The sequence below is a fragment of the Chiloscyllium plagiosum genome, chromosome 11 (assembly GCF_004010195.1).
Source record: "Chiloscyllium plagiosum isolate BGI_BamShark_2017 chromosome 11, ASM401019v2, whole genome shotgun sequence".
Taxonomy (NCBI): Eukaryota; Metazoa; Chordata; class Chondrichthyes; order Orectolobiformes; family Hemiscylliidae; genus Chiloscyllium; species Chiloscyllium plagiosum.
In genome coordinates, this window is record NC_057720.1 from 47,543,257 (window position 1) to 47,555,856 (window position 12,600).

Here is a 12,600-nt window from a genome sequence, read left to right on the forward strand (position 1 = left end):
CCTCTCTCCCCACTTTATCGTAGTCTCCAACTTGGCACCACTCTCTTGACCTGTCCATCTTCCTTCACACCTATCCACTCCATTCACCTCTCTGATCCATCGCCTTCCCCCCATCACCTTCGTCTACCTATCACATTCCCAGCTACCTTCCCCCCAGCCCCACCCTCCTCCCATTTATCTCTCAGTCCCCTGGCCCACACGCTTCATTCCTGATGAAGGGCTAATGCCCGAAAATGTCAATTCTCCTGCTCCTTGGATGCTGCCTGACCCACACTCACAACTCTGATCTCCAGCATCTGAAGTCCTCACTTTCTCCTAGTTGATTTATCTTTTGCATCATGTCCTTTTCTAAAAGCATCATCTTCAGTTAATCAGACATCCCAAATTAAAAATCTGGCATAATCACAAGTTTCATCAAATTAATATTGCCACTGACCTCATAACAAGAATTAAATCATTAAGGTGCAACAAGTGTATTACGAGTTAAAAGAAAATATGATGCACTAAATTCATGTTAATTGTTGATGGTGAACTATCTCTTACAAGCTAGTTTTGTGCTGTTATTTTGAAATGTCCCTGGACCTTATGCATAAATTAAAATCTGTTCTTTTTTTTTCTCTTTCTTTGACTGACCTGGAGCAAATGAAAATAATGGAATTTTAACAATAGGGGATTTGAAATATTTATACAGATTTCACTTCTACCTTTCTGAAGGGAAGAGTTTGTCAGCTTGAATACAAACACAAATTCAGATGCTCCAGGGAGGAACAAGCTGTTCAGCCAGAGTAACAGTGAATGAAAATACTCTTCCCTCAGTGTTAATGTCAATGTAAAGGCTAAATCAGATCAACTTAAACAAATGCCCTTCTGATAAATTAAAACCTTTTTTTTGAAGATTTCTGTATGAAAGAAGGTACCTTTTGTCACTATTAGATTGAAAGGCTTGTTTTGTAAAGAAAAAGCAAGTTTGCTATTGAAATAATAATTATAGGTTGCTACATCATTTACCAACCTCAATAATTACATTTACCAATACTTCCAGCCAGTAATGAAATAATTATTAAAGCTCATTGCATGAATTAATATGGTTACAGTAGCTGTCTTCAAAAACGATACTGTTAATGTGAAACATTTTCAAGTTCTACTCACCCTTGGAGTGGGCAGTAAGCTTTGAACAACAAAAACAACTGGATTTCCCACATTTTTTATGGTATTCACTGCTTCGTCATGTGTAGCATTCTGCAAGTCCACACCAGAAACCTGTAACATAAATTAAGATTAAGTTGACTTTTGCTTGTTTTTCTCAATGCCCAGTACACTGAAACAAATGTTACATCGGCTGGATAAATGACGGGAGTTATCAACCAAATACAAAATTAAATATCTTCTGATAATAAGTCTGCTTAACCTGAACTCTGGTAAATATATGGCTTTTGGAAGCAACAGGAGATATAATATACATAATGAACATATTGATATTGAAACACTTGCTACTGTTCTAGAATGCTGCAAATATGACACCATGTTCTCCATTAATTAAAAAAAAAGAACCATTTCCAGACCTGATGATTGCTTCCCGTGATTTGAAGTCAAAAGAAATGAAACCCCTGAATGGAAGGATTCTGCAGAAATTAAACAAACCATATGTTTGTTTCCATGCTGTACACCTCTATGACTCTATGACTAGGAACAGGAATAGGCAACTCAGCCACTCAGTCTGTTCCACCATTTAATATGGCCACGGCTGATCTCATCTTGGTCTCAACCCCACTTTCCTGCCCAATCCCCTTAACGTTTTAATTAGATACTAATTAAAAATCTGTCTCTCGTCTCCTTAAATTTATTCAGTACCACAGCATCCACTGCACTCTGGGATGGCGAATTCCACAGATTCACAACTCTTTTGGAGAAGTAATTCATCCTTGCCTGATTTAAATTGGCCACCCTTAACTGAAAAGACTGAACCCATTCTTGATTTTAGATTAGAGTGGTGCTGGAAAAGCACAGGTCAGGCAGTATCCAAAGAGCAGGAAAATCAACATTTCAGGCCAAAGCCCGTCATCAGGAATAGAGGCAGGGAGCCTCCAGGGTGGAGAGATAAATGGGGTGGGGGGAGGGGTGCTAGGGGAAGGTAGCTGGGGTGGGGGGAGGGGAAATGATGAAAATGGTGAAGTCCACATTGATGCCCTGGGGTTGAAGTGTTCCGAGGCGGAAGATGAGGCGTGCTTCTTCCAGGCGTTGGGTGGTGAGAGAGCGGCGGTCGAGGAGGCCCAGGACCTGCATGTCCTCGGCAGAGTGGGAAAGGGAGTTGAAATGGTGGGCCACGGGGTGGTGGGGTTGATTGGTGCAGGTGTCCCGGAAGTATTCCCTGAGGAGCTGTGCGTGGAGGCGTCCAGTCTCCCCAATGTAGAGGAGACCGCATCGGGAGCAACGGATACAAAAAATGACACTGGTGGATGTGCAGGTGAAACTTTGATGGATGTGGAAGGCTCCTTTGGGGCCTTGGAGTGAGGGAGGTGGTGTGGGCGCAGGTTTTGCAATTCCTGCGGTGGCAGAGGTGGGTGCCAGGACAGGACGGTGGGTTGTTGGGGGTCGTGGACCTGACCAGGTAGTCACGGAGGGAACAGTCTTTGCGGAAAGCGGAAAGGGGTGGGGAGGGAAATATATCTCTGCTGGTGGGGTCCGTTTGGAGGTGGCAGAAATGTCGGTGAATGATGCGGTTAATGCGAAGGTTGGTAGGGTGGAAAGTGAGGACCGGGGGGTTCTGTTCTTGATATGGTTGGAGGGGTGGGGTTTGAGGGCGGAGTTGTGAGATGTGGAGGTGGTGAAGTTGGATAGCCATGGCTGACAAAGGAAGTCAGGAAAGATATCATAGAAAAAGTGAGCGCCTATAAAGTGGCCAAGAGCACTGGGAAATCAGAAGATTGGGAAAACTATACAAACAAACAGAGGATAACAAAGATGGAAATAAGGAAGGAGAGGATCAAGTATGAAGGTAAGCTAGCCAGTAATATTAGAAATGATAGTAAAAGTTTATTTCAATATATAAGTAACATAAGAGAGGCAAAAGTAGAAATTGGGCCACTCCAAATTGATGCAGGAAGGCGAGTGATGGGAGATTAGGAATTAGCTGAAGAACTTAATAAATACTTTGTGTCAGTCTTCACAGTGGAAGACATGAATGATATCCCAACAATTAAGGAGAGTCAAGGGGCAGAGTTGGGTATGGTAGCCATTACAAAAGAGAAAGTGCTAGAAAACCTAAAAGGTCTAAAAATTGATAAATCTCCAAGCCCCGGTGGACTACATCCTAGAGTTCTGAGGGAGGTAGCTGAAGAAATAGCAAAGGCATTGGTTGTAATCTTTCAAAAATCACTGGAGTTGTGGAAAGTCTCAAGACGACTGGAAAATCACTGTTTTAACCCCCTTGTTCAAGAAAAAAATCAAGACAAAAGATGGAAAATTATCGGCCTATTAGCCTAACCTCAGTTGTAGGTAAAATTCTAGAATCCATCGTTAAGATGGAGATTTCTAAATTCTTGGAGGTGCAAGATCAGACTAGAACAAGTCAGCATGGATTTAGTAAAGGGAGGTCATGCCTGACAAACCTGTTAGAATTCTTTGAAGAGGTAACAAGTAGGTTAGACCAGGGAATCCCGGTGGATGTCATCTACCTAGACTTCCAAAAAGCCTTTGATAAGTTGCCTCACGGGAGTTTGTTGAGTAAGGTGAGGGCCCATGGTGTTCTGGGTAAGCTACTGGCATGGCTTGAGGACTGGCTGTCTGACAGAAGGCAGAGAGTTGGGATAAAAGGTTCTTTTTCCAGAATGGCAGCTAGTGACAAGTGGTGTCCCGCAGGGTTCAGTATTGGGTCCCCAGCTATTCACTTTATATATTAATGATCTGGATGAAGGGACTGGGGGCATTCTGGCGGAGTTTGCCGATGATACGAAGTTAGGTGGACAGGCAGGTAGTTCTGAGGAGGTGAGGAGGCTGCAGAAAGATTTAGACAGTTTAGGAGAGTGGTCCAAGAAATTACTGATGAAATTCAATGTGAACAAATGTGAGGTCTTGCACTTCAGAAAAAAAAAACAGGGATGGACTATTTTCTAAACTGTGAGAAAATTCATAAAGCCAAAGTACAAAGGAATCTGGGAGTGCTCATCCAGGATTCTCTAAAGGTTGACTTGCAGGTTGAGTCCGTGGTTAAGAAAGTAAATGTAATGTTGTAATTTATCTCAAGAGGGTTGGAATGTAAGAGCAGCGATGTGCTCCTGAGACTTCATAAAGCTCTGGTTAGGCCCCATTTAGAATACTGTGTTCAGCTTTGGGCCCCACACCTCAAGAAGGACATACTGGCACTGGAGTGTGTCCAGCAGAGATTCACATGGATGATCCCAAGAATGTAGGCCTAACATATGATGAACAGCTGAGGATCCTAGGATTGTATTCATTAGAGTTTAGAAGGTTGAAGGGAGATCTAATAGAAACTTACAAGATAATGCATGGCTTAGAACGGGTGGACTCTGGGAATTTGTTTCCGTCAGGCGGGGATACCAGGACCAGTGGGCACAGTCTTAGAATTAGAGGGGGTCAACTTAGAACGGAAATGAGGAGACATTTCTTCAGCCAGAGAGTAATGGGCCTGTGGAATTCATTGCCACAGAGCGCAGTGCAGGCTGGGATTTTAAATGTCTTCAAGGCAGAGATTGGTAAACTCTTAATCTCGCAAGGAATTAAGGGATATGGGGAGAGTGCAGGTAATTGGCGTTCAAATGCCATCAGCCATGATAGAATGGCAGAGTGGACTCGATGGGCCGAATGGCCTTACTTCCACTCTTATGTCTTGTGGTCTAAATGGTTCAATCTTTCCTCATAATAAAGGTCTTTCATCTCTAAAATCAAACTAGTGAACCTATTATATGGCAAAACATCCCATATACTTTCAAGTTCAAAGTGAATTAATTACATTGTCATGGTTTTAAAATATTTGCCATAGCGAAACAAAGCACAAATTAGAGTCATAGAGATGGAAACAGACCCTTCGGTCCAACTCGTCCATGCCGACCAGATATCCTAACCTACTCTAGTCCTTTTGCCAGCACTTGCCCTATATCCCTCTGAACCCTTTCTATTCATACACCGATCCAGATGCTTTTTAAATGCAGTAATTGTACCAACCTCCACCACTTCCCCGGCAGCTCATTCCACACACGCACTACCCTCTGTGTGAAAAAGTTGCCCCCTAGGTCCCTTTTATATCTTTCTCCTCTCACCCTAATCCTCTGCCCTCTGGTTCTGGACTCCCCCAACCCAGGGAAAAGACCTTGTCTATGTACCCTACCCTGACCTTATAGGGTCTATAAAGTCACCCCTCAGCCACCGATGCTCCAGGGAAAACAGCCTCAGCCTATTTAGCCTCTCCCTATAGCTCAAATCCTCCAACTTTGGCAACATCCTTGTAAATCCTTTCTGAAACCTTTCAGGTTTCACAACATCCTTCTGATAGGAAGGAGACAAGAATGCACGCAACATTCCAACAGTGGCCCAACCAATGTCTTTAACTATATTCTGATAGAATGAAACATTCTTGTTTACAATGATTTATGCATTCTCTCTTGTTTGACTCAATATACTGTCAAAATGGTTATTGCTAACTTCTTATGTAAGCTCCAAACAACATACATTTTTGTCTGATGGAATAAACGCACAGATGCATCTGCTGCTTCTTTATTGAATGATGGCCAAATTAAAAGTCATTCAAAGTATTTGGTTCACAGGAAGACATCAATGTATTTTGTTAAATGACAAAAATCTTGAGAATACCTAAACACCTACTAAGAAAGGTTTACAGCAGTATTTTACGGCAGGGATGACTTGCTTGCTGTATGAAGCTCCTACAAGCCAGAATATGCTGCAGGTGGGCTACACTAGTTAACAGTGGGACTTCTACCTCTCATTGGGAGGAATCTTCACATCTAGGAGTTGCTAGTTAGTCTGGCTGACTGATGTTTCCTTCAGGAGAAAGTGAGGACTGCAGATGCTGGAGATCAGACTCGAAGAGTGTGGTGCTGGAAAAGCACAGCAGGTCAGGCAGCACTGGAAGAGCCGGAGAGTCGACATTTTGGGCATAAGCCCTTCATCAGGAAACAGACTCTTCGACTCTGGTATTTCCTTTAGTCTTGGCAGTGCCAGAGCTTGGTAGTGAGACCTTTTGGGACGGCAGATAAGAGCTTATAAAGGATCATGGCTGTACTACAAAGGTAGGCCCCAATATTTTAAGGTGAAGAGGGATCCTGGAGTTCAGGCAAGAAGGGTTTTGTAGGGCAGGCAGTGTGGAAGGAAGAGGTTGGTGCCCTGAATGCAAGCGAGGCTCCCCCAAAATGAAGTGCCCTCTTCCTTCATGTTGACTATAAATTAAAAGTCTTCCCATACATTTTGGCATGGGCAGTCAGTGCATCATTAAGGTCAACAAATTCACTAACAAGCTTAATTTACCTTCAATTATTTGTTTGCATACACAATCAAACATACAAATTAGGAGCCCAATCTGCTGTTCAATAAAATCATGGCTGACCTAATTTCAAACTCAACTCAACCTGCTTGCCTACCCTCAAAAACCTTTCACCTCCTTATCAAGAATCTATCTCCTTTGCCTTAAAGAAAATCAAAACTTCTGCTTCCAATATCTTTTGGGAATAGAACTCCAAAGCTACTTAACTTGCAGAAAAAAACTCCACATCGCGGTCTTAAATGAACAACCCTAAAGTTAGTACGTGTACTGCCATTTTTACATTTGCCTACCCGATCTATTGCGGCAGGGAGCTCAGAGGGCATGTCACCTAGTCTATGTTACATGGCCTCCACATGGAGGGCCCCTAGTGGGAACATGTAAAACCCAGTCCACAATTTTTATTGGAGAAAACCTGGGGAGTATGACACAGGCAATATGGCATAAGAATTGGCAGTCAATTTACAAAGCAAATGTACTTCAGCAACTTCCCAATAGTGTAGAGCATATTATAACTAAAATACACTTGTTTAAAAAGGGAGTAAGGCAAAAGACAGGAAATTACAAGCCGATTCGCCTGACTTCATTCGTTGGTAAGATTTTGGAATCCATTGTGAAGGATGAGATTTCCGAACACTTGGAAGTGTATTGGTAAAATACGGCAAAGACAGCATGGTTTCAGCAAGGGACGTCATGCCTGACAGATTTGTTAGAATTCTTTGAGGAGGTAACAAGCAGGTTAGACAAAGGACAGCCAATGAGTATTATTGTAGGGAATAGACTGTAGGGAAATAGATGGTGACATCTTGCAAAATGTTCATATTACAGAGGAGGAAGTGCTGGATGTTTTGAAACACATAAAAGTGGATAAATCCCCAAGACCTGATCAGGTATACCATAGAACTTGGTGGGAAGCTAGAGAAGTGATTGCTGGGTCTCTTGCCGAGATATTTGTACCATTGATAGGCACAGGTGAGGTGCCGGAAGACTGGAGGTTGGCTAACGTGGTGCCACTGTTTAAGAAGGGTGGTAAGGACAAGCCAGGGAATGTAGACCAGTGAGCCTGAGATCGGTAGTGGGCAAGTTGTTGGAGGGAAGCTTGAGGGACATGATGTACATGTATTTGGAAAGGCAAGGACTGATTAGGGAGAGTCAACATGGTTTTGTGCATGGGAAATCATGCCCACTCCAGGGAAAAGACTTTGTATATTTATTCTATCCATGCCCCTCATGATTTTATAAACCTCTATAAGGTCACCCTTCAGCCTCTGATGCTCCAGGGAAAACAGTCCCAGCTTATTAAACCTCTCCCTATAGCTCAAATCCTCCAACCCTGGCAACATCCTTGTAAATCTTTTCTGAAATCTTTCAAGTTTCACAACAAAGATAAAATTAAAAATGTTGCTTTGGCAGCAAAGTACAATCTTCCACATACACAGGCCCAGAGGTTCCAGCCTCCACATGCTCAGTGACCAGATATGCCTGGATGGATGTGTTGGCACCCCTCAGATGTCCTGACACACTGACTATGAGGTAATTGTCCAGGAGGTTTAAACTTCCAGTAAGAGTTACCCAGTATCTGGAAGCCTCTCAAAGGGTCTTTTGCATAACTACAAAAGTAAACCACAATTAGCCACACTGACAACCTCCCCTCGCCAACAACTTTAGAACACTCACTCACCCTACACTAAACACCCAACAGCAGACTCTCCTTATACATCCTGACCCTCATTCATTTACTAGCCATCTGTTATCCTCTCACTAACTTATCCATCATCGTACCCCCAAGCTCACACCCTTTAGCTTCCTACCATGCTAAGAGATAGCGGGACCTATGAACTGTTTTTCCATTCCGCAATAATGGAGGTATTGCTGTAAAAAGGGGGCACAACGTTGACAAAATATCACTGTGATACTGCTCAAATGATATGCTGAACTGCAAGTGTTGGGGTAAGGCCTACATCAGAATTTATACAGTCATAGAGACATACCTGAAAATTCATAGAGAGGTAAGAAGATAATTTTTTTTCTGATTTTGGTCAGAAATAGGAATACCAACACAGATCGGAAGTTCTAGACAACAGTAATTTGACTGAATCCTTTGGGTTTCTCTTAGTGTTCTCAGGCACACCCAGGAGATTAGAATGTTTAGTGTACCAACAAAGACATTCCAATTAACAATTTATTAGAGTGGTTACCATTGTACTTATTCTTTCATTCTTATTAACATTAATCATTCATAAACAAAATTATTTACCTCAATTATTTTGTCCCCTGTCTTCAGAGCTTTCGATCTTCCAGCTGGACTCTCCTCCAAAACATGTTTAATAAAAATTCCTCTCAATTCCTCCCCATTTTTCAGTCGTTTTATTACTTTATTGCCACCAACAATACTGATTCCGAGTGATTCTCCTGGTTCTCGCCAAAGTTCAACCCTAGATTAAAGTTAAATACTCTTGTAATTTAGGATGTAGAGGCAAATGAAAACTTTTGCCTATTTTGTAAATCATATTGCCAAATTCAAAACCATTAATTTTCTGCAAGATATGTTTGTATTTACAATTAACTTAAGTTACATATTTAGAGCCAAGAACCTTTTTCCTCTCTGTTTGAGTAGCTTTATTTCAAATTCAAAACTCACCGGGCTGAATCTTATACTTTTTTGGCTGAGCATGAGTCTTGCTGAGTTGTTGAAAGTGATCCTCTTCCCGAGGCCCAGTGAGTTTTCTCATCATACTTTATCAAACCTGCCTCATTAACTACTTACCATTCTCATGGCACCTCTTGTATTCGATTACCATGCACTGTCATTCAAGGGATATCCTGGATTTCACTGGCATCATTCCCAAGCCTTCATCAAAAGCCCATGTGCACCCAGTCATCCCGTAATTTGGAGTTGTCCTCCACTGTTCCTGATATTTGCCTGAGACATGGCAGATTCCTGGAGATCCTGGATGGTATGGTGCCAACACAGGACCTCCTCCTGCCCTATGACAATACCAGACCATGCCAGCCTGCTGATAGGTTGCCACCTGGATTAAACATGGGGTGTGTGTGACCAGTGCCCATGCTCCAAAAAGTTGGAGTCTGGTTTCCAACATGGAGTTTATTCAGAGCAAACAGCAAACTGAATCTGCCGGGTACCTGCTCTGATTTCTATCTCAAGCTTTCCTGATGTCTAATTGTTGGCTGTTTGGCAAGATTAGAACTCGAATATTAATAAAGAGAATTGGGTCATCAACAAGGCATTTCACAAGCGCCATTCCCCAACAATTAGTAACTTGCTGCCTGGCAAGAATCTCACCACCCAGTTGTGAAAAGCATAAAAGATGGACCCAGATGATCTTGTTTGCCACACTTCTTGTCCATTTCTGTTGCACTTCACCAAAGCCCACACTTCACAGAACCTTACAAAATTCCACCCCATGGTCTGTGATTTCATTCTTTAAAAATGAAAAATCTTTCTGGATCCAGTATTCTGCGCAGGGTTAGTTTCACAGTTTTTAAAAAGAAATTACACCAACAAAAATATATAAGAATGGAAAAGCAAAGTGACATCCTACAGAAAGTTAGTCACTTAATGTCACACAATGTGACGCTAGAAACTGCAAGCTATAAAGACGAGCAGCTGTTGCGTTTTGCAAATACAATGCAGTATGCTTGTATTAACAATGGACCAATTCTTGGCTAATGTAATGAAATAGATTGATCTGGCCAATGACACATCCAGCATTTCACAAAGATGTAAGAGCAGTACTGCAGATCCCTCATTCGTAAGATGCATGGGAACTACCACTGCTCTGATGGAGATTGGAACAGTAGTCAAGATAACATTATCACTTAAAACTTCCAACACTTAATAAAATTGCCCTTGATCTAACCTTTAATCAAATAATGTGAACCTTGCTCCACATGCCTGCAAGATTACAAAATTCTTTCCTAAGTACAAAACTCTGACAGTATAGCTCTAATCACACTTGAATGCATACATTTGAGAGGATCTTGAAGTGACTATGAACACCTTCCCTTAATCTTGAGGGTGAATTCAAAAGCATTGTATGACTATTTCTTACTGAAGACTAGCAAAGTTCTGACTAGAACAAATAATATGCAATGAGTTGGAAGCAGACGCAATGAAATTTTAAAAAAACTTTGATAAATATCTGGATTTAAACATATCCACAATATTATAAATAATTTAAGCTTTGTTTTATACAAAGTTCACAATATTGTCTTTCAATTCTGAAAAAAAACAAGCACTCATAACATAATTAATATTGACTGGCCACTCACCATTCCAAACAAAAATATACAGAGATTTTTTTGAAGATTCTAGAGTATTTTGTTTGATTGCGATATTAAAATAGCTTGTGTCTTCTTCTACAGTATTAACTTCATTCATAAATGTAAAGGCTAAGATGGGATTAAATCTTATTATAATGTTCCTTTTATTTATTTATTTAGAGTCATTGTAATATCTAGCACAGAAATAGACCCTCCAGTCCAACTCATACATGGCGACTAGATATCCTAAATTAATCAGCATTTGTCAGCATTTGCCCCATATCCCTCTAACCCTTCCTTTTCAAATACCCATCCAGATGCCTTTTAAATGTTGTAATTATACCAGCCTCCACCACTCATCCCATACATGCACAACTATTTGCACAAAAAAGTCACCCCTTCGTTCCCTTTTAAATCTTTCCCGTCTCACCTTAAACCTATGCCCTCCAGTTTTGGACTCCCCCACCCCAGGAAAAAGACATTGTCTACTCACCCTATTCATGCCTGTCATGATTTTATAAAATCTATAAAGTCACCCCTCAGCCTCTGATCCTCCAGGGAAAATAGCCCCAGTCTATAAGTCTCTCTCTATAGCTCAAGCCTGGCCACATCCTTGTAAATCTTTTCTGAACCTTTTCAAGTTTCACAATATCCTTCCTATAGAAGGGAGAGCAGAATTGCACACAGTATTCCAACAGTGGCCTAACCAATGTCTTGTACAGCTGCAACATGACCTCCCAACTCCTATGCTCAATGCACTGACCAATAAAGGAAAGCATACCAAATGCCTTCTTCACTATCCTCTCTACCTACGACACCACTTTCAAGGAACTATGAACCTGCATTCCAATGTCTCTTTATTCAGGAACAAACCTTACCATTAAATGTATAAGTCCTGGCCTGATTTGCCTTTCCAAAATGCACACCTCACATTTATCTAAATTAAACTTCATCTGCCACTCCTTTCTTTCCACAAACTTTATTTTTACAATACATTAATAATTGTCATCCATGCCATTTTAAATATTTTATTCTTTCATTTGTACATAAATAATCTGGCATCCAGAAGTTTACTGTTATCACAAAACCAATATCTAACGCATGGCTTTCTTCCTTTTATTTTGTCTCTGCAAATTGCAATTGATACAACAGAAATAAGTGTGTGTAAGAGAGAAAAAGAGAGACATGTTTACAATTTTCTATATATTTCCAGTTAAGAAGTCATTTAAAGTAAATATTAAATGTAAAAATTCACACCAGCCTACTCAGACTCTGAAAAATAAATAATGTAATGCAATGACTCCAATGATTGATATCAAAGGAATACCGTTATTTGCAAGTTTTCAAACAGTGATGCATGCAAAAAACATGCCTTCTGTCCAGTGACTGACTGCCCATTCACGTGGTGCATTCTCTTTATACTCAACACATGTACACAATATTTATGATATGACCAGTAAAAAATATAAATATAGCCAATACCCACTATATTTTCTTAATTAAAGCTCTTTTACTTCTGCAGTAATTTAACATTGTTAAAAATATCAAATTTGCATTATTGTCCACAATTCTAAGACATAACTATTCTTAATTAAAGTGGGTTTTAATTTCATCTGAGATGTTTGGTCAGTTATGGCTTTCGTAACATCGCTGAAAATTGAAATCACGTTCAAACAACAAATGCACATCTTATGTTCGATGTATTTTGTGCATCTCTGCCGTATCAGCTACGGCAGTGTGGTTGTGAATCAGTACAAAACACGAACATGAAAAATAAGATGGTGAACTATATTGGGAACAGAAGT

General features: G+C 40.8%; 1 protein-coding gene across 3 annotated transcripts in view; it reads right to left on the bottom strand.

Annotated features, from left to right (window-relative positions):
- The window catches only part of patj (PATJ crumbs cell polarity complex component), a 396,330-nt gene that overhangs the window by 242,849 nt on the left and 140,881 nt on the right, over positions 1 to 12,600 (bottom strand). For all 3 annotated transcript variants that reach the window (XM_043699258.1, XM_043699257.1, XM_043699256.1), the window contains 2 exons: positions 8,769 to 8,946; positions 1,150 to 1,260 (listed from right to left, as the gene is read on the bottom strand). In XM_043699258.1, the coding sequence (XP_043555193.1) occupies positions 1,150 to 1,260; positions 8,769 to 8,946 (289 nt within the window). The remainder of the gene's footprint in view (positions 1 to 1,149; positions 1,261 to 8,768; positions 8,947 to 12,600) is intronic.